This window comes from Trachypithecus francoisi, unplaced genomic scaffold (assembly GCF_009764315.1).
Source record: "Trachypithecus francoisi isolate TF-2019V2 unplaced genomic scaffold, Tfra_2.0 Lachesis_group2, whole genome shotgun sequence".
In the NCBI taxonomy this organism is placed as follows: domain Eukaryota; kingdom Metazoa; phylum Chordata; class Mammalia; order Primates; family Cercopithecidae; genus Trachypithecus; species Trachypithecus francoisi.
The window spans coordinates 52151585-52175116 of NW_022681465.1; the positions used below are offsets into that span (position 1 = coordinate 52151585).

At 34.4% G+C, this 23532-nt stretch overlaps 1 protein-coding gene across 2 annotated transcripts in view; it reads left to right on the forward strand.

The window, feature by feature from the left end:
- Window positions 1-23532, forward strand: part of EDIL3 (EGF like repeats and discoidin domains 3) — a 459624-nt gene that overhangs the window by 274134 nt on the left and 161958 nt on the right. For both annotated transcript variants that reach the window (XM_033179202.1, XM_033179204.1), the window contains one exon: window positions 19771-19952. In XM_033179202.1, the coding sequence (XP_033035093.1) occupies window positions 19771-19952 (182 nt within the window). The remainder of the gene's footprint in view (window positions 1-19770; window positions 19953-23532) is intronic.

The window sequence follows — 23532 nt, forward strand, 5'->3', positions numbered from 1 at the left end:
TGCCTTCAATTTCTTTGTATTTCATTTTATGTGTTTGAAGGCATTATTCTGCGAAGGGTCTTTAGGCTTCACCAGACTGACAAAAAGGTCCATACTATAAAAAAGGTTTAGAAACCTGAGTTAATGGTTTATCTGTTTCAAAAGACATTTTCTCCCAAAATAATGTGGGTGAAGCTTTTGGAGATAAAAGCTGTCAATGAGTCATTTTCATTGAATGTCCAGTCCTGGCCTTTCTGCTGAATTTTGTTCTCTAGCTCCATGATAAAAACATGTAAGTCAAACAGCAGATGATGAAATTGTAAGCAATGTTTTTGTCATTGTATTCACAGAGGTCTTACTAGCAGGGTTGAACTTTTATTGAATTCATTCCTGCTTCTCCTTAACGGTGCAGATTTAGACACTTAGTAACCTGTAGAGAGATGATGTATTCTAAATTACCTAACCTGTGGACACTAACCCACATTTAAAAGACAAAGGAAAAGAGGTAAACTAAAGAGCAACCACCACCTCTTTACCCCCACATCCTCTTCCCCATCACCTGCTGCTCAGGGGCTGCTATCTGAAATTGAGCATATTCAACTGAACCTTTTCAGTCTCCTTAAAACTGATTAGTATCGATGTAAAATTTCATAATCAATTTAGTTATTTGGTTTTCCAATACCTTATACACCATCACTTTAGAATAATGCAGCTGGTATAAGAGTTCACCAAAACACGCCAGTTGTTCAGAATCATAGGATTATGTATAAAGTAATGGGGATCACTCAGTACTTGGGGCAGGGGGAGGGAGAATGTCTGCCTGTTAACTTAGTGAAATTTCTAGTTAATGTGAACATCAGTTTCAAAGCATCAAGGTACTGTCACTAAACACATACTTAATTATGTTTTAAAATTTAGTTCCTTTCTCGTATCAGAGTGCACTCACACCTAGATTATTTAAGGAAGTGTATGTTTCACGGACATATATGACACTATCATCTACTTGACCTTCTTTCTTTAAGGAAGTTAAGCTTTCACAGACTTCTGGCTGTCAAACTGGAACTTTAAAACAATGGAAATGACTTATCTAAAAACTTAGATAATTTGCAAAATGGCTGTGGCAATAACATCATGCAAGTGATGAGACAAACATCAAAATAACTGACACATGATCCCTGATATTGAGTCACTTGAAATATTGCTCTGACATACATTTGTCTAGTATTTTTGATTCCAAGAAAACAGACCCACTCAGTTTACCTCTAACATAAGGACTATTTTTAAGTTTGTATATTAACCACATTATGATGAAGGCTTGCATACTACTTGGGTTTCTGCCTCGCTTTCTCATTCTCATTATTCCTATTTGTAGATCCCACAGTCTTTTAGAATTTTTGCTTCTCTCTGTTTTTACTCTGCTTCCTTGTCTGCATGAGTGATGAATTTAAATTTAATAATATTCCTCATCTTAATTAATAATAAGTAGTTCAAAGGATTGTGCATGAAAAGGTTAACACCAAAAAAGCAGTCAGTTTATAAGTGTTCCTGAGAAGGAAAACAATTCATTTAGTATTATTCAAATGTTCTTCATAGTATAGGAAAATATCATCTATTTATACACATTTAACCTTTTGAGTAGTCAGGAAGATTTTATCATAGGAGCTTTGGTGAATTCATTCATTATGCAAAACACTACAAAATTCCCACAAAGCTATTAACTGTGTCCTTCTGGTATTTGGTCTAATCACAAAAAGTAAAACTATTTTTTTTTATGTTCCTTGGGTAGCAGTATTATTAACCTAACAATATTGCAAAGTAATACATAAAATTCTGTCCAATGAAGTTGATAAACCAATATGATAAGAATAAAGTATTTTTTCTAATGCACAATTATCTACCAAGTAATTTCTAGTGGACATCTCTGTGCCACTTAGCAGGGGGCAATAACATCTCTGATAGAGTTTTCACTTGGAAAACTGTTGACATTTCACTTGTTTTGAACGGTCTATTAATATTTTCTTAAACATATGTTTTCTGATTATAAAAGTATTCCATATCTGAACAGGAATACTTGGGAACCACAAAATTATTTAGTTTTATTTCATTCTAAAATCGAGTTCATTTAATCGACACACGTAACATACCATCAGAGGCTATGCATATAATGTTTACATATTGTTACTTGGTTCTTTCTACAGTGTGTCTTCCCTTGTGTCTGGTTGGCCAAATCCCTTTTCAGATCTAAAGTTTGTCAATGAAACAGACATTATTTCTTCAGTGTACTTACTTTTCTCCTCAGTAACACCTAAAATACCTGCATGAGTATTTTATGCATACCTGGATAAGTTGGGCGTTTGATAATTTCAGGCAGTTGAGTGTCTAAGATTTCTCTGAGTTTAGTAAGAATTTGCTAGGGAGAAAGTTACCTAAGTTATCTATTTTGGTTGGTGTAAAATTGGGAAGTAGATGATCACTTGTTTAAACATAGTGAACAGGCAACTGGATACATTTAATCCAAGTTTAAACTGAATTTTATAAAAGAAAAAATAGCAGAAAATTGCATAGTACTGGTCTTATACTTTTTAACAACATGTACGTAAAAATGAACTATTGTTTTTCACTCTAGTCACACCTCCACTACTTCCAAGAATATGACAGTACATACAGTTTTTGAAATTTCAGGAGCTGGATAGACAAGTAAATTGTCTACAAGGCTGCTTTTATTACTTGCTGAATTTTTTTTTTTTTTTTTTTTTAGTATTCTACCTTAACAATAAAGTACAAGAGAGAAGTAAAAACCTATAAAAACCATATTTCAGTTAATAATTCATGTAATTAATTAGTCATGCTTTTGAGAAATGGGAGTTAAAACTAACTTTTCAAATGATTGCAAAATGTGTGGAGTAAACATAATCAGTTGATTTAATTTACTCAATTTACTTTCTAATCTGTTGGCAGAGATAATGAATGTTGGCTCTACATTAAAATGAATATGATAGAAAAGAGAAATATACAGTGAAAATCCAAGTTTATGCATACATGAATGTTTAATTGATATTTTGCTTATTCGTTCTAAGGATTGTTGTGTACATACATAAAACACAGGACTATTAGAAACAAATTTAACCGCAACAACAAAAACAATCTGTGGTTGGGACACAAAGTTCTTGATAAAGTAATGATAAAAATTTTGAAATTTATACATAAACTTTTACCTTTTAATGCTAAATCAGACAAATGTCATAATTGCCCAGATGCTAGTTTCATGTTTGAAGATGTTAGCATTGAAAATGATTGCCTCCACAATTTATCCTGAGGCATTTTCTTAAACAGAGAAGAATGCACTATACCATAAGAGGCTTTCTTAAAAGAGGAAATGTGAAAATAGTTAATATTGTAGAGAGAAAATACACAGTGAGAGAAAGGAAAAATACGGCCATAGAAGTTCTTGAGGTAGGCAGTTCACCATGTTCCTTGTCTACGGATGTCTCATTATAAAATTATTCTGACTTTAGTTTTTAATAAACTGCTTCAGCTGTAAAATCACTTTCAGTCTTAGAAAACTAAAGTATTAAATGTTATACCTCTGCTTTGCACAAAGAAGAGGCTCAATAAATATCAGTTAAATGTTGAATGAATAACAGTCCATGTTGAACCTTTAGTCCAAAAGCCACAGCAGAACAACGGTGATAGAGAACACAAAGTGAGTTAGATCACTGTTCTACATCTTTATAAACATGACATCTAAGTGCCCTGCTCATCATTTTTTATAGTTTCTCCGCACTCCTTAAGGCATATGCAGCAAACAGAACACCCCCACCGCATCATGTTACAATGTTTATCATGACTGGTTGGTAATAGATGTACCTGGGTTCAAATCCTGGCTCTAAGACTTCAGGGGAGTTACTTAACCTCTCTGAGTCTCAATTGCCTCAATTACAATTGGAAATAAAGATACTCTTCATGGGGTTGTTTTAAGGCCAAAATGCCTGACATATTTTTCTCTGCAGTAAGTATGTGCAGGCTTCATTTGTATATTTTATGAAGGCCTGTGAGAGAAAAGATAAATCCATACCTTTGGAAGGGGAGCGGGAAAGAGGTATGGATGGTTCACCTAAATAAGGGAATCAGCACGTTTGGAGATTACTTATCTTAGTTTCAGAAGAGAAAGATATTGGACGAGGAGATATACCAGAGGGAAGTGCACTTGAGGTGAGAATGGGTAAAATGCTACAAGAATTTGCATTGCAAGGTAGGGAACCACCCTAGAGGGAGATATTGTCTGCTGTGTTCACCTCAATTAAATTGATCAATGATGTTTTTGAGCAGCTGTTACTTCCAGGCACTTTAGAACATGCAAGGGATGGGCTCGTTTATCAGACAGGACCCAGATATAACCGTTGTATGGAAGAATTTATAATGTGGAAGACAAATTTATAAATACATAAATGCCCATTAAATGTATACTTAAATGCCAAATGCTATGATACACATATGCTTAGAGTCTTTTTGTACCCCAGGATTGGCACAATTAACTCAGTTTGGGGGAACGCTGGTACAGGGAAGATAAGGACAGAGGCATGAGCTGCAAAAATATTTCCTACACTGTCATCTAAGTAAAATTCAGTCTAAGGTTTGCAGTTTGATATTGCTAGAAGGTAAATTTCAAGCAGCCAAGAAGATGACCCTTTTTTTCTGACCAATGGGAACCTATTGAATATATATATATATGTGTGTGTGTGTGTGTGTGTGTGTGTGTGTGTGTGTATCTTCTAAGATAGTGAACTGGTCAGATAATTGGAAAGTTTATTCTGAGTGCAGTGTATAGGATCAATAAAGGGGACTCCATTAAGAAGAAGGAGACAGTAGTACAGGCAGTGAGATTCTGGGCTACAACAGAATTGGCTAGATGAGAAAAAAGAGGACAAATAGGAGAATGAGTTAAGCAGTCAAATTAGCACGTAATTTAATAGCTGATATAACTAATACTATTTATTCACAACTTCACTTAAAATATTAATTTTTGTTGTTTTAAAATCTTTTCCAGATAGAAACTTCTGAATTAGTTATCAGTATTTTGATTTCTCACTTTCAGCAACTATGTAGATAGTAATGAAACGAAGTTGGAGGGGTTAGACCCAGATTCGCAAGGATTGCTCAGCGTATGTACACCAGAGTATAATCACTAGAGAAGATCCACCTCCTTAATGAACTAATTGTACAGATAACATATACTGTATACTATAGACAATAGCACAATATAATTCTAAATCATTAAAAGAGCCTGATTTACTTTTCATTTTGTAGTAGTCCCCTCCCTACTGTCACTGTTACCAATTGCTATATATGAATGAGGACTCAGTGGCAATCTTTCTGCTGAAATTACAGATCTTTTAGGAATACAGATGTTTAGTATTATCGTTATTCCTTTTCTTAATTTTTAACTTAGTGCTTAATATTTCTAACCCCTAACAGGCTTCACAGTGTGCAGTCAAACCTTAAAAAGATCATACTCGACCCATGTCTTTATGAAAAAGAGACCTGTATAAGGACATTTTCCTTTGGTTTCATGTGATTAAACTATCTTTGTTTTCTAATGCTACTGGTACACTTTCAAAATGCTGTCTTCCAGTCAGGATGACATTTGGATATACCTAAGAACAAAACTAATAGAAAGGAAGGTTAGGAGTTTCCAATTTTATTTATAAAATGGAATTTTTAGTCATGGACAAGTAATTAATAATGACAATGGAAAAATTGCTCTTTTTAGATGATTTTCGTGCCATGGCATCTGTGTCATCTGAAGGAGTAAGGAAACAGAGTCCTAAACTCCAGGTGTTACATTAACAATCTTTATAAAAATGATAAAATATTTAAAGAAGTATTTTATCAAGCTTGCTTCCATCTATCTCCTCTTCAACCACTAGTCAGCCAAGTGCTAGGCAATGCTGAGGTTGATGACTGGAGAAGGAAGATGCAAATATAGTAAGAATAATCACTCAGTTCTTTAGATTTTAAGTGGATATTGCCACCCACTTGACTTCTATATCAAAATATAAGCCACACTCCTATAAATAAAACAAAAAAAGCCAGAATATTTTATTGGACCACCTGAAATTTTTTATCATGTGCTTTTGACAACTCTTGTGCAAAGGTGTGCAATCCCTGAATTTACCACACTTTTTTTCTGAAAAAAGTATGTTACTTCATAAGAAACCAATAGTTATGCATAGTCTTTTTTTTTTTTTAATCTCAAAAACAGATTATGAAAAGAGTTGGCTGGGTACCACGGGGCATTTTGTGAATTTTTTTCCCAAGACATCCCCTTTATGTCCTTAGAAATTGGAAATAATTAATATTAACATTCTTCTCAAATTGATTGAAAATATAAGTCATGATGAAACAAACAAACAAAAAAAGGATATGCCGAAGATACAGAAATCAGGTATTATTCAATTTTGGGGGAAATGGTTTGTTACTTTACTCTCATTTGTGGACTTCAGGAAATCAGATTTCTTTGATTGCTCCAGCAAAACTGCCAGCAGGTAAAACTTTATCTCCGTTTATCCTAAAGATAAGATTACTCAGATATTAAATTGGGGGAAAAAACTCGATTATAAAAGTGCTTCTCAGAGTTGTAATCTGATTTATCAAAGTGTTAATATGAAAGTGTTCCATAGGACATCCTCATTTTGCACCACAATGAAGAAAAGTGCTTGACAGAGCCAGACCTATTTTAAACTAAGATGATTTAATTAGTTATTTTTATTTCCAGTGAGTCTGGCAATATACTGTGGGGAATCATTTCATTTCCATTCATTACAAGAAGCCATAGTTTATATTTCCCCCAGGAAAAGATTTTTATCTGACAATGTGAATGCTTTGGTGACAGAAATATCTGATGATAAATATGGTATTAAGGAGATGCCAAGTGGCATGATAGCTTGAATCATTTTCAGTAACAGCGCATGATTAATAATTGTGCTTATGTTTGTATTCAATTATTGAATAAAATTTTGCATGGAAAATGGGAGTAGATGTTCTACTCCATTTTTATTTCTGCGAAAAAAAAACGAATGCATGTAAAACATGGCTGAACTGGTAGCATATGTTTAAAACATGTGTCTCCAGGTAGTAAAAGAGGTCAGTCTCCTCCAACTATGACTTTTTAATCTCTTATTTTTGTTTTATTACAGTAAAACAACAACAATGTAAAAGCTACCATTTACTGAAGGCATATTTGTTGCCATATAGTTTACTATGTGCTAACCATGTATTATTTCAAACTTATGAAACAAACCCGTAAGATGGGTGTTACTCTCCCTGGAATACACATGGTTAACCAGCACAGTTCCCATACTTTGCTGTATATTGGTATCACTGTGAACTTTAAAAATATGTATGTCTGACTCGTACCCCAAGGCATTCTAATTTAATTGGTACTGTATGAGATGTGACCTGGCATTGGAATTTTTAAAAGCTTCCTATGTAATCCTAATGTGCATCAAAATGTGTACACCACTGGATTAACCTGGAGCTACTGAAAGATTAAACAATTTCCCCAAAGCCACATAGCTGTTAAGTGGTGGGGTAGAAATTCCAACTCAAAACTTTCTGGCGTCACAACTCAAATGCTTCCATGAAGTAGGACACACTTTTTCTTTAGGGTTCTGTTCAGAATAGAGATTTTTGTACCTGTATTTGCCTTCATGTCCTTAACCAAAATTGCAATGAGGGAGAGTTTTGATAAACTGATATAATAGAAAGTTTGTGAAGACTCAGTAAGGTGCTTTGTGTATATTATAAATTACCACTACACTATACTTGTTACCATTGTTATTTCCCAATTAAATCACCTGCATTTGTAAATTGTATGATCTGATGAAGTTGTACACCTATAAATTAATCTAATTAATCTATAAATATAAACTGAGTGATTCTGTTTTCTTTTTATCTTTTTATCTATGCAGCTTTAGTTAGCTGAGCTGATAACTTTTCAAAATATGAAAGCACTAAGGATATATTATCATAACCCCTTGCCTTAGCAATTTTTAGCTCACTCACACAATTTTTCCTTTTTTTTTTTTTGTAGTTTAAGAGGATTTTAGTAATTAAAGAAATATGTTAAACTAATGAGATACTTTCTTACTAATGTAAGGTAAAATTTACATTTCTGGTTTGCTTTGTGTATTTTTATGCAATTGATCTTCCCTTTATATTAAAAGAATAACTATATCCTGCTGTATCCATAAGACTATTAAGTTAAAAAATATCCATTTACTGGTTTTTGAAGCACTGGACTAAAAAGAATGATTTCTAAGAAAATCCAGTCAATGTTCTCATTTGTACAGAATTTTTTAGATATGAAATTAATTCTGTTATTTTCATTTTGTGATAATGAATATGCATCATTTTATGTTTGTGACTTTATAGTCTCTACCTAGTTCCTGGTTCATCCCATTAATTAACATACTAGAGTGGTGACCTAGCCAACATTTGTAGAATGAAAATTTCTAGAGAAATTAGTCTTTTTTATAAAGCCAAAATGGAATATATATATAAAGTCCTCTTTTCTTTAAAAGCTTAAGGGAAGCAGGTAATTCTATTTTTGGCTATTTTTTTTCAAAATTTACTGCTTCATAATGGACAAGCAAAGGATTATTTAAAACTTTGTATTTGTCATACTTTTTAATATGTTTATAAGAAGTATATTTATTTACTTAATCACTAGGCCAAACTCTATAGCAATAACGTATTCTACTGCAACATTTTAGAAAATACTAATTTATCCCATTATTGATATTTTGTTGAACACTGCTAATATTCCATACCCATTTCAGCAGCTAAAGATTTAAATCTAGATTTAATATTTTTAAATAGTTTTACTTGTCTAAAATGTATGTATGTATGCATTATTGGGTAGTATTAGCAAATTCTGTATATTGTTTTTACTACAAATATTGTTCAACAAAAATAAGCATTTAACCCGGATACTACATAATGTCAGCATATACTTTGTTGTTACATACAATAAATTTGCAAAGAAACAGAAGTCAACTTTCCTATTTCAATAGGCTGATCCATATTCATTACATGATAAAACACATCCAGTATGAATCTCTATTGAATAAGAGATAATGTATGAAAAGCCGGCTTAGCTTCAACAGGTTTATAATAAAATTGTTACTCGATTAAATCCTTCTAGATATTCTAAGACTGGTAAAGCATCCTTTGTTTTAGTAGCTTTACATTTATTATGTTTAAAGTTCTATGTTGAATTATTCCTTTCAGGATTACCAAAGCCACTGTAAATACAATATTTAAAACACTTGTGTCAATTTTATTTGTAGGAAGGTTCAATTAGTAAATGCATATTACCAAGAATTCTTCCTCTATTTCAATTTTATATTGGAAATGCTGACAATTTATTTTTTTAATTTGGAAAGACGAAACACAGCACAGCTGAGGTTGTGACTTTGAGAGCACGCTTGGAAATTAATTGCAGGAATGTTTAGGTCCCTGACCCAATCCTATTACTTCTCTGGTTATGCAGGTATGACCTATTATCTTCTAAATGAAAAATATGTTCTTACATTTTTAAAAGTAAATGCATAATATAGATGTCTGTAGAATTCAAATGAACAAATAATCTACTATACTTTCCTAGGCTCCATTTTGCTCTCTGTAATTTCTTCCACAACTTTTCAAAGTGTACTGGTATTAGAGAAAGCTCAGTATGTCTTTCTTTGGCACCTGCAATGGCCTCCTGTTTCATCTCTTAGATTTTTTTTTTTTTTTACCTCTGGAACACTAAGATTTCATACTTGACCTAAATTAACATCCAGTGTGAAGAAAAGATAACTACATTTTACAGAAAACGAAATAACTAGATATAGCTGGTAACTGGGTTTGGAACTATGATTTATCTCTCAAATAAAAATCAGTGCCTGACATGGCAGTAATATTGTTTTATAACCAAACATCAAAGGCCTTAGGGCACTTAGCTTGGTGTGCATTTGCCAAAAAATCTTAACACATACAAATAACTTAAAAGCATGGGAATCTGTCTTCTACACAACACTGTTTGAATATTTACATTTTGTATTCGACTCATGTTTCTTCAAGCAACTCAGTCCCTTTTTTTTTTTTTTTTTTTTTTTTTTTTTTTTTTTTTTGAGACGGAGTCTCGCTCTATCGCCCAGGCTGGAGTGCAGTGGCCGGATCTCAGCTCACTGCAAGCTCCGCCTCCCGGGTTCACGCCATTCTCCTGCCTCAGCCTCCCTAGTAGCTGGGACTACAGGCGCCCGCCACCTCGCCCGGCTAGTTTTTTGTATTTTTTAGTAGAGACGGGGTTTCACCATGTTAGCCAGGATGGTCTCGATCTCCTGACCTCGTGATCCGCCCGTCTCGGCCTCCCAAAGTGCTGGGATTACAGGCTTGAGCCACCGCGCCCGGCCCAGTCCCTCTTTTAGCATTTTAATCTTAACATTATACCCTTCTTAGTTCTTTCCTATGTAGATATATGTTTTGTCAGAAAGCAAGAACAGGTGTACAGCTATAGGTTTTTGAATTTCAGGCTTTCAAGTTTACAGACAAATGTCTCATCAATCCACATAGTTTTTACCACTTGAAAAATCCAAATACTCTTCCATTTTAAAAGAATGCATCTTAAGCAAACTACCGTGAACTTTTCTGTTGTCCTATAGCAGAACTGTTTACTGTGATAAGAGGATAATCATCTTAGATTTTGTCAACTTTTGTGAATTATCTCAAGAATTTTGGCCTTCGAATGCTAGAGTTCATAGGCTCTACTAGTTAAATAATAGCCATTATTCTGCATCAATATGCTCACAAATCAGTTTGAGAAATATTAATAGAAAAATTTTTATTATAGTTTAGTTTATTCATGGGCTTCATTTTTCCTGAATTGAAAACAATTAATTTAAACTGGTAATATATCATAATTGGCTTGAGATAACACACAGTGTGAAGAAAACATAGCCACATTTTGAAGGAAATAGCTAGATGGCTGTTAATTGCATTTGTGACTTTATAAATGTGGTTTTCATTCCAAACATAGTATTTTCCCTACCTCCAAGAGCTGATGCTTATATATTTTTAAGCCTGCCAGTGAAGAAAGCATTTCTGATTTTAATACCCTCCCAGTATGTTGAACCCTTATAGTGATAATATCCACATTCAGAGGACTAATCCACCTTCAAAAAAGAAAGAAAAGTAATTCCAAAAAGCAATAATTTTTTTTAGTTTACTTTAACCCTTAATATTGAGAACTGCTCATTTGTAAGCACTGTGCTAAGTGCTTTGAAAACCTAAATAATACAAAAGGCATCGTCTCTACCTGTAAGAAGCGTATTATCTCAGGGTAAAAAAAAAAAAGCACAAATTGCTGTTCCTCTTCATTTAACCTGGACACCTTCTGAGCTTTCAATATGGAAAATAATAGAATACAGGTCCTAATAAAATTGAGAGAATGTTTTCCCAGCAAAATATCACAGAATCACAGTATTCACAATTGTGAGGAAAATTAGCATTTATCTAAGCTATGCTGCCCATCTGATAGGAAGAAACAGCCTTTTCTTTAAAGTACACATGCATTTTATATGGAATCCAAGTAAGTTTAACTAATTTTTGAAAACAATATTGAGTATTTCTTAATTACTGGTTTTCCTAAGGAAGGTTACTGTGACTGTATGTAATGTTTATACCCTGATACAAAGATGCAGTCGCTCAGTGTGGAGAGATACTAACATCACCAAGTGGAATTTTCATTTTCTTTTCTTTGACGATGATTATTCTCAGTGTCATGACCAGAGGCTGACACCCAGGGGGTGCTCTGCAGGAATCTGGGAATGAGTAAGTGAAGCTAAGGCTGTATGGTGCATGTTCACCTTCACATTCTCACTCTGTATCCGGGAAACTTTTTGGCCATTTCTGCATCTCCTACACCTGAACTGGAATATTCAGGCCCTGTTCCTGAATCACCCTTTCTTAAGCTTTCCATCTTCACTCCATCCATTGTCCTCTTTCTTCTGATACAACTTCCTAATACACCAGAAAAAAATGATAGCCTTGAAAGAAATCAAATCAAATGCATGGGGGGCTTAGCTGACAAGATTCATTAAAAAACAAAAACAAACAAACAAAAAAAGCTTTAGGGTTCCAATTAACCCTCAGTTCACAGCATGAGAAAGAGTGACCTTGATCCCTTCCTCACCAGTTAAAGCCTGGTCTCAAGACAACTCTAAAATAAAACAAATGCTAGGAATAAAAGAAAGGCTGTGGTCCAAGTGGCACAGAGGAAAGCTTATATTTGAATCAGCATTAATTTCTGCAGTACTGGAGGTCATCACTAATCCATTCACCAGTGCTTGCATTCAGCACAATTATCACACTATACTAAGCACAGCAGAGGACTCACTCGTGTAAGATGAGATGCTTGGAGAAAGGGAGGACTGGAGATGTTTAAAGGAGATTTGTTTCTTACATGGCTTTAATTTGAAATCCTTTCATTCTGAAGATGTCTGGATATTGAGATAGAACAAATGAAAGCAGTACATTCCTGTTATGGATTCAGCTGTGCATCTCACTTATTTGAAAGGCTTAATCAGCACACTCAGGAACAAGATGTGAGACATCTTGAGGCACTGCTTACTTGTCAGCTGCAAGATCAATAAAATGCAGAAGCCATTCTTTGCCACACTCCAGAGAATGAGTTTGCAGAATGAGAAGGACTCCACTTTGAAGCTATTTTATTCACATCCCACTTGGCCAAAGCAGAAAAGTAGCTCTGGGGAGGCACTTGAAGTTTGGCCCCAGCTAGCCCAGCTGCTCCTGCTAAACCTGCCAGGTGACTCACTTGCTCAGTATTAGTCTGAACAGCAGGGTGTCATGTCAGAAGGCATTTCCAGTCTACTCAGACAATTCAGGCAATGTAGTTATTTTAAATGACTATGTAAAAGATGCCTGAAATCCTCTGGTAGCCAATGTTGAATGGACTCATTAATTTAGGATTATTGTTGTACCTGACAAAAGCAAGCACAATACCAAGGATGCATGAACACAGATCTTCCAGCCAGGAAATGCAGACTACCATATTCTACTACCATATTCTATTTTTGTATTCAGCATTGATCGAATTGCCACTATGCCCTCTCTAGAGGTAACAATGGGGAATTTCAGAAATACCTGGTAATGCTGTGTGGCAGTGATTTGAAAGAGAAGAGACTCAGACCACTACCAGTTACATTTTTTTTAAAGTAATAAACAAGTGCTCTTCTTTACTCAGCATATAAACAATTTCTAAAGAAGGCCTCTATATCTGTGTACCTTTGAGAGCATGTAAGTGTAAATGATTTTTAATTAAAAATGAAGTGTACAAATAAAATGCTACCATATTACCTGCCATTTGTATTGTTTATTTACCTTTCATATTTATTTTTTAGAAGTAATTCCCTCCACAAATATTTATTAAATGTTCACTAAAATTGAAGCTTGCTGCTAGATACTGTGAGGAGTATAATCTTTACCTACAAACGGGTTCTCTATCTTGTGGGAAAACAGATGGGCACACATAGACATATGGACGAGTTGTGGACCAGGGAAGTACTGGATGTGGTTTGTGCATAGAAGCAGATTTTCACATCTCAATCCTGTCCCTGCAGCCTGGTTGATATGAGAGATGTTGAGAGTAGCCCACCAAAATCAGTATAGCAAGAGAAGGAAGGCAAGACAAGCAAATCCTCCCATGTTCAATCCAACAGCAAGAATGATTTTTGATAAATTTTAAGAGAGGAATTTGGTCCAGTGGTGTTATTTGTGAAACATGGCCAATCTCAATGAAAGGAAACACCTATGTTTGCTCTCTGGAGCCTTTGAAACTCATACACTCCATTTCTCTCCTCTACCTTGCATCTAATCATTGCCAGTTCTGCCTACCTCTTAAATATTTCTAAACTCTTCCTCTTCTCCACACCTCTTTCAGGTCTGCATTATTTTTCACATCCAACTGTAGTAGCTCACTCTTTGGACATAGTTTTGTCCCCTCTTAAATCTACTGTTTATGGCACAGTGGGAATGATCTAAATTAAATGAAAATGTGGTCATAGAGTCCTTCAAAACCTCCCCATCACTAACAGAACCAAATTCTATCATCACAGTCTTCCGCAAAATAATCTAATATTTCTCTACTTCTGCACTTCATCTCTTAACCATTCCCCCACCAACCCATCTTGATCTCGTGATACTGAACTGCCTCTAATTCCCTCATCAGAGCAGCCTGTTTCCTGCCTGTGTCTCTCCTGTCTCCTCTCTCCACTGTGTAAGCTCCTATTCTTTTCCAGGAATCATTTCCAGAGTCCCACGCTAGATTATTATTCCCTTTTTTCTTCTCCCACTGAATCTTCTGCATTCACCATCACAACATCTGCCATATTATATAAAAGTGTTCTTATTTCTATGTGTCTCCCCATTACACTGAAGCCCCTTCAGGAAACCAGTACTGTAAACATAGCCAGCTCCTTCTTCCCATTCAGAGATCAGACTTGGTGTAGCCTCTCAGAAAGACCATCTCTGATCACCTGATACTCACACTTGATTCACTCTTTTCCTTCATAGCACATAGCACTTCATGGTATTTTCTTGTTTAAGTGTTTGTTTATTATTTGTCTCTCCACTGGAGTATGAATCTTTTAAGAGCAGAGACCTTTTCTGCCTTATCTATCCCTTTGTCACCACTACCTAGAAAAGTGCCTAATATGTAGAAGGGCTTCAAAAAACACATATTTTCAAAACTGAATTAAATGAACAGATGGAGTGATGGATGGATGAGCATATACTTAGAGGTCAATAAATTAATAAAAATGGAATTAGCCTATCCATATTAGATAAGCAGAATATAGGCCAGTGATGGTATCAGGCTAATTTTAGGTTGAGATGTGAAAATCTGCTTCTATGCTCAAACCACGTCCAGTACTTCCCTGGTCCACAACTCATCCACATGTTTATGAGTGCCCGTCTGTTTTCCCACAAGATAGAGAACCCCTTTGTAGGTAAAGATTATATTCCTCACAGTATCTAGCAGCAAGCTTCAATTTTAGTGAACATTTAATAAATATTTGTGGAGGGAATTACTTCTAAAAAATAAATATGAAAGGTAAATAAACAATACAAATGGCAGGTAATACGGTAGCATTTTATTTGTATTTATTGTATTTTATTTGTACGAGACACACACCACTATAAACTCTAGGTATTTAATTCTGTGACTGAATGCCTGTATTGGTTCATTCACACATTGTTATAAAGAACTACCTGAGACTGGGTCATTTATGAAGAAAGTAGTTTAACTGACTCACCATTCTGCAAGCTGTATAGGAAGCATGACTTGAAGGCCTCAGGAAACTTACAATCATGGGGGAAGGGCAAAGGGGAAGCAAGCATGTCTTCCCATGGCAGCAGGAGAGAGTGTGAAAAGAGATGTGCCCCACACTTTTAAACCACCAGATTTCATGAGAACTCACTCACCATTATGAGAACATCAAAGAGGAATCCCTTCCCCATGATCCAGTCACCTCCCACCAGGTCCCTCCCCCAAGACTATGGATTACAATTCAACATGAAAGTTAGCTGGGGACACAGAGACATGCCATATCAGTGCCATACGTTGTCATGTACTGTTATAGTGGATCCCAACTTGTGAAAGCTCTGTTACATCCTGAATGTTACTAGTGATATCTTGTATGTTCATTCTATGTTAATGTTCCTGTTGCCTCCCCTAGGATGTGGAAGTATGTATGCCTCACATAATATAGCAGAAGGAAAAGATCTGAGTCAAATTTTGAAGAATTACTGAACTCTACACATTAAATTACAGAGTCATCTTTTGCAGGCTTAACTTCCCTCCTCACAATTTTTCTAATTCATCAAATAAGCCTGATAACATTTTTTTCTTGAAGTATTATTTCAAAGAATTTCAAAGATTATATGAGAAAACACATGTAGGTACACTTTTCAAACTTCAGCGTTCTCATCTGACATTAATTACTTCATCAAATATCATTTCGTATATCTTCTCTCATTTGTTGATAGTAAAAGCAATGTATATTTTCATATTATCTTTCTTTTGAAGTATCCTGTTATTAATTATTTCAGGTCACTTAATCTTAGGTGTATAATCATTTGCATTCTGAATTGTAATTCCTTCACTGGTTTTTATAACTGTTGAATTTAATAGAATCTTGGGGAAGTGGATAGCACAGGCAAAAGGAAATTGGATTTTGAACCTTTTATTGTGATGACATCCATTTGATTGTGGTCCACATGATTAGTGAAGAAAATCTGCTGTTGTGATAACTTTGCAGAGTGAAATAAATCTAAGGCTTGGATTTGCTTATTACTTTACTGTTTAGGAGAAAAAAAGCCCCCAATAATAACGTTCAGTGCATATTTATTGGGCTTTTCCTGTGTACAAGCCACCATGAGCATCTAAGAATGTAACAGTGAGACATACTTGGCTCCTACTAGAAAGGGGCTAAAAAGCCAGGATTACCTCAAATGAGGTCCTCTAAAGAGAAGCATGCAAATGACCTTACAGAACCAAGCTCATTATTTTTTCAGCAATTTATAGTTCCAAAAGCAAAGCTTTTATTATCTTCTTCACCACTGATAAATTAAGTGTCATCATAACACCAATTTTAAAAAGTAGGAAAATGCAGAATCAGAAACTCAAAGCAGTACCTTGACAACTCACAGACTCACACTTCACTCAAGAACCCCCATCACAGTCATTCTTCCTTTGGTGGCCTTTTTTGAATATATGTAAGTGACAGAGTATGGTATGCAAATGTTGGAAATTGGGTTTTGGGGGGATATTTCTGTTTGTTTGTTTGTTTAAAGCAACAATATAGAATTAAGGACTGGCAATATTTGTACATTTGACATCATGGCAATGAGATAGCTCATGCAAAAATACTTTGTATAAGATATAGCCCTAAATAAATATATCATGTCAATATATATTGTTTGAATTGTGGGGTTTTTTTTTGTTTTGCTTTTTCTGTTTTGTTTTGTTTTTTGAGATTAAGTCTCACTCTGTTACCCAGACCAGAGTGCAGTGGTGCCATCTCAGCTCACTGCAACCTCCGCCTCCTGGCTTCCAGTGATTCTCCTGCCCCAGCCTCCCGGGTAGCTGGGACTACAGGCACATGCTGCCACGCCCAGGTAATTTTTGTATTTTCAGTAGAGACAGGGTTTCACCATGTTGGTCAGTCTGGTCTCAAACTCCTGATCTCAGGTGATCCGCCTGCCTCAGTCTGCCAAAGTGCTGGGATTACAGACATAAGCCACTGTGCCCAGCCTGAATTATGTTTTTTTGAAAGAATTAATATGCAGGACTAAAGACCATAGCAAAGACTGGGAGCCTTATGGCAGAGTGAATTGCGCATATATATTTTCAAAATCTCTCATTGGTATTTGGCTTATATGATAATACAACAGTTCAGAGCCAATGAGTTTCCTGATATGTTAGCTACTAAAGGGAGGTTGATAGATTAACCAACAAAGTAGAATTATAGGATATTGTGATTTGAGATGTACTCTCTGTTTTAAAATAGTTACAAATTCTGTGAAGATATCTAATTCAGCATAAGGTCTTAAGAGGTATGCGACTAAATGGCACAGAGTTATTTTTAAGTCTGTCCTACAGCTCATTAATCAATTCTGGCTCTCTAGCTCTGCTAGTCTACTTACTGGCCTACAATAAATGGCCTGCAATAAAAGATCTCCCTGCCTGCTTCATTTTTCCATCCAAACATTTTACAAACCAAGGACAAGATGCTTGAGACCCCTTTGATGACAATATTATTAAAAAGCTAGGCTCCTGCCATTATTAAAATCACAGTGTCATCATGAAAGTTTCTTAGTACGTTTATGAAGTCTGTAAAGATCTTGAAGTTTAAAATGGAAAGCAAAATAAGGGTCCAAAGATTTAATATCTGAACTTTTAATGTTAAGTTTTTGGGAATATGAAAACCAGATTATTATCTGCAGCTCTTAAGACTTCAATTCTACTAATGAATGGCTTCTTAATTTAATGATTCTAAAGTGATATAGTATACCTTCATAAAGTGCTGAACAGTCTTAATTACATGTTAAAGAAAGATCTTATTATCTAAATTTATCATACCAAGTAATTTTTTGTCAATGGCAAAGATGCAGTTTATACTGTATTGATATTGTCTTTACTAATACAGTCTGATGAAGATAATTACTCATCCATATATTTTTATCTTCTTTATAAAAAAATTTGAAAATTTGAAAGTCGTCAGAGCTACTTACTATCTGAGCATGGAATAGAAAAAGAAGCATGTTTATGACAATTAAAAACATGGTTAACAATGAGAAATATCTTCCTAACTTTCAAAAATGTTATAATTCAGCTGCTAATTTTTTTCATATTTTCAACCTCAATCTAAGTGTGAACATTTAATTACTGACAACTACTGGATTTTGATAATAATTAAAATCTAAAATGTACTTGGTCATAATCACCAATCAAGTTGACGTGCATATACTGATATTTAATAGTGGCAATGAACTTTTTTCTTATTTTCAGAAATTTGGATAAATTATTGTAGTATATTCTTATAATACAATTATCATATATGTCATACAAATTTAAGTTGGCAAAATATTCAGTATAGTATATGAAATGTTAATGAAATTAAGAAAATCTTTTCATTATATCATATCCCTACTTATTCTAAATTTTCAAATCTGAATTTAAAAGAAATGTACCTTCTGCTGAAATTTTATAAAGCAATTAAGAATTTATATATAATTTTATATATAATACAAATATATATGTAATTTTTAAAGATGGATTTACCTCCATATCTAATTTGAAAAACTAAACACATTTGGTATCTGAGAACATACCGTTTGAGCATTATGTGCTTTAATCTTAGTATTTTAAAATTTCATTGGAAAATTTTCTTAAGTTTCTCAGTTGCAAATTTAAAGATATACATGCAGAATCCCAATATGTAGAATTGTGAATTTGGAACTAAAGTGCTAATAAGTATTTTAATATCTTGATTTACTGAGTTGTACACATTGTCACGTATAATGTTGTCAGAGAGTTTACCTGCTCTCTTTATAAAAATAATTTGTCTACATATATTTTATAATTTATAACATATCATGGGTTATTATAATAATATTTTTAAATGTTAACAGATTTACCCATTTCTCTTTTGTTGTGGAAGCATAACTGATGGTGGCTACAAAATTTTAAGTTATAAAGTTTATAGACGTGAGAAATGCTAAATCAATACAAAAATGATTTTGACAAAAACTCAGCTTTATGATAATCAAGAAATAATGGATGGAAAGATATTTGTTGAGAGCTTATAATTTCTGAGGCATGCTAATCTCCAGGAAAATAAAATATGAGATAAGCCTTTCAGGAGCATTATGCTTTTGTTGACGTGATCAACAACCAAAAACTATCAGTACAGACACCAGAATCATAATGCAGAAGGGAAGTGTCTATTAAGTGACTACTTTCAAAGGTAAGAAAGAAGATAGTGTCATGAGAAGCAAGAATTGTTTCCTTAATGTAGAGATCAATAACAGATCTGTAAAGGGAATGAGGAGTAAATGGCATGGTAGTACAAATTCAAATCATTAAAAAAAAATCCTATCAAATCTAACAGACACATGTACATGCATTATTTCGAATACATTCATATTTTTTCCTGTTTTTGTTCTCAGAGTGCTCAGGCCCATTGGGAATTGAAGGTGGAATTATATCAAACCAGCAAATCACGGCTTCCTCTACTCACCGAGCTCTTTTTGGACTCCAAAAATGGTATCCCTACTATGCACGTCTTAATAAGAAGGGGCTTATAAATGCGTGGACAGCTGCAGAAAATGACAGATGGCCATGGATTCAGGTAACAGATGGGATGGGATAAGGTTAATGTTACAAGTCATTTTTAAAGGATTCTGGTCATTTTAAAAAGCAGACAAGTGAGAACTCAGTGTGACTCTTCCTTATAGGGTCAGAGGAAAGGGTAATTTAGTGAAGAGTTCAAATTAGCTCACAATTCTGATAAGTAAAAAACATGCACATTCCATTAAGAAGCTGGTTAAAAAGATCAAAAACATTAAAAATATTCAGGTGTAAATACCACTATTTTAAGGTGCATATCAAAGAAGGAGACTTTCTGTATTCCATGTGTTCGTTACCACTGTGTTAACATTTAGCAGCAATTTATGATACTTCAAGAACATAAAAATTACATCTATTTTTTTCTGTCTCTAAGAAGTGGGTCCACAAATGCAAGTATAAAATATACCATGAATCATAGTAACAATACCTCAAATGCACCTTCTTTCAAGCTGAGGGTGTTTCATTTCATAGTGTTATTCATTCTCATCAACCAGGTATTTTTTCAAACGGGAGAAAACAACAATATACTGAAATATTAAGTGATTTCCCAGAGCGGGTAGCAAGGCCTACAGCTTATATTTCTGTGCATTTCAATGCTTTTTGAGCATTTAGATGAACTATGTACTAGGAGTACAGAAAGATGATCAAAACTGGTGCCTGTGAAACAGTAAGCCTCTGTTGGGGGAAGCACATTAGTAACTATCTAACAAATCGTTGATGTGTACTAAAGGAAGGAAGAGTTCAGTATACTGTGGTCAGAGGAAGAATCCATTAATTATCTTGAGAAACTCACCTGGGGCAGATAGCTTTTGAGCTAGACCTGAGAAGGATGGCTTTCAGTAGAGACTAAACATCCAGGGAATAGCCTGATCAAAGGTGCTATGTGACAATCTGGGGAATATTATGCAGAAAATCATGACTTGAGTAAAGGTTGCTGGAGGGATATGTTCAAATGTAGTGTATGAGTTTGCTGTGCTTCAGGAGTCATACTAAAAGGTATTAGCCTTATTTCAGTGGAGTAGGGAGATATTGCAGAATTTTGATTAGTTTAGGTGATTGATCTGTTCTGTTTACTACATATTTTAAGTCAAAGAAAGATGGAAATCCCTGATGTGACATAATTAGGTGTACTACACAAGGACTAGTTTATAGGCATTTGGTATAAAGGAAAATTGATTTATGGCTAAGAGGCAAGACTTCCATACATGAAAAACTGGGCCAAAATCTCCTTCAGATACTTGCTTTGTTCATGTTTCTTAGGCGTTCTTATATGTCTCATAAACATTTCTTTTATCTATAGAGCTCTATAAGGTTACCTGAAGTTGTTGTTTTTGTTTTATGAATTTATATTTACATGTATTTGTTAAAATTGCTTCTTAAATTATACTTGACTTTTTCAGTCTATAGACACGTATGCAAAATGAACTCCAGATAGTGAAAATGGCACATCTATACAGTTTTGATCGCACTCGTGAAGGATCAGTTAAGGTTTAAAATATGCATAGAATAATAGAAAATAATTATATCATATTTACTAATGAATGATCATTCCAGAGACATTTTTAATCACTCTAGTTGAAATGCATTTGTAGGACTGTGGTCATGATAAAACTTTAGACATTAATATTCATAGCTGAAATTCAGAACTGTTGAGAGATGATATCGCCAGTTTACATCAGGGTTTCTGTTTGACAAATTACGTTTGTGAGCCTCAATGATTGCCGTCTTTCTCTAAACCATAAGTAGCACGCTTTTGCAATGTTTACTCTGAGAAACATCTTATTACTGTTTCATATCCAATTGTTCACTTTACTTTGTCCCCGTATTGCCTACTTAACACTATGCATCATTCTTCCTTTCAAAGTATTGCATGATGTTTAAATTCCCTTTATCTCAGTGGCTATAGGCAGAAATAACCTTAATCGAACAGGACAGTGGTCAACACTGAGAGAAATTTAGATTTATTCTCTTAAGAACAATAGTTAAATCTTATTTTATTTTTAAGGTCAGTGGGATGATGATAATTTGCTTTTGGTCTGAAGATGATAATGCACTCAGAGAAAAACAGTTAAAGTAAATATGAAAGGTTTTATATTAGAGTAAGAACCTCAAATATAATGGGTGAAAAACTAAAAAAATTGTTATTCAATGAATATTTAAGAATTATATTCAATGTATTCATTTTATAATTGTGTCCTTTGATAATATATTTTTAATGCTATTTTTTACAAAACTACTAATTTTCTTTTTTTTTGAAACTTTTATTTTAGGTTCAGGGGTACATGTGCAGGTTTGTTATATAGGTATACTTCATGTCATGGGGTTTTGTTGTACAGATTATTTTATCACCTTGGTATGAAGCCTAGTATGCATTAGTTATATTTCCTGGTCCTTTCCCTCCTCCCATCCTTCACCCTCAGGTGAAGTCCCAGTATCTGTTATTTCATTCTATATGTCCATGTGCTCTCATCATATAGCACCCACTATAAGTGGTGCTAAGGGAAAACATGTGGTATTTGGTTTCCTGTTCCTGCATTAGTTTGCTAAGGATAATTAGTTTGCTCCAACTTCATTCATCTTCCTGCAAAAGACATGATCTCACTCTTTTGAAGCTGCATAGTATTCCATTGTGTCTATGTATCACATTTTCTTTACCCAGTCTACAATTGATTGGCATTCAGGTTGATTCCATGTCTTTGTTATTGTGAATGGTGCTGCAGTGAACATAAAGGCATGTGCCTTTATCATAGAACAATTTATATTCCTTTGGGTATATACCCGGTTATGCTGTGACTGGGTCGAATATTAGTTCTGTTTTTAGTTCTTTGAGGAATCTTCACACTGCTTTCCACAATCACTAAACTAATTTACACTCCCACCAACAGTGAATAACCATTCCCTTTTCTCCACAACCTTGCCAGCATCTGTTATTTTTTTTTACTTTTTAGTAATAGCCATTCTGACTGTTGTAAGATAGTATCTAATTGTGGTTTTCATTTGCATTTCTCTCATGATAACTGATTTTGAGGGGTTTTTTTTCCTGTGATTGTTGGCTGCATGTATGTCTTCTTTTGAAAATTATGTTTATGTACTTTGCCCACTGTTTAATGAAGTTGTTTGTTTTTTCTTGCAAATTTAAGTTTGTTATAGGTGCTGGATATTAGACCTTTGTCAGATGCATAGTTTGAAAAAGTTTTCTTCCATTCTGTAGTTTGTCTGTTCACTGTGTTGATAGTTCCTTTTTCTGTGCAGAAGCTCTTTAGTTTAATTAGATCCCATTTGTCATTTTTTGCTTTTGTTGCAATTGTTTTTGGTGTCTTTGTCATGAAATCTTTGCCTGTTCCTCTGTCCAGAATGGTATTGCCTAGGTTGTCTTTCAGGGTTTTTATAGCTTTGGGTTTTACATTTCAGTCTTTAATCTGTCTTGAGTTGATTTGTGTATATGATGTAAGGAAAGGGTCCAGTTTCAATCTTCTGCGCGTGGCTAACCACTATCCCAGCACCATTTATTCATTAGGGAGTCCTTTCCCCATTGCTTGTTTTTGTCAGCTTTGTGGAGGATCACATGGTTGTAGGTATGC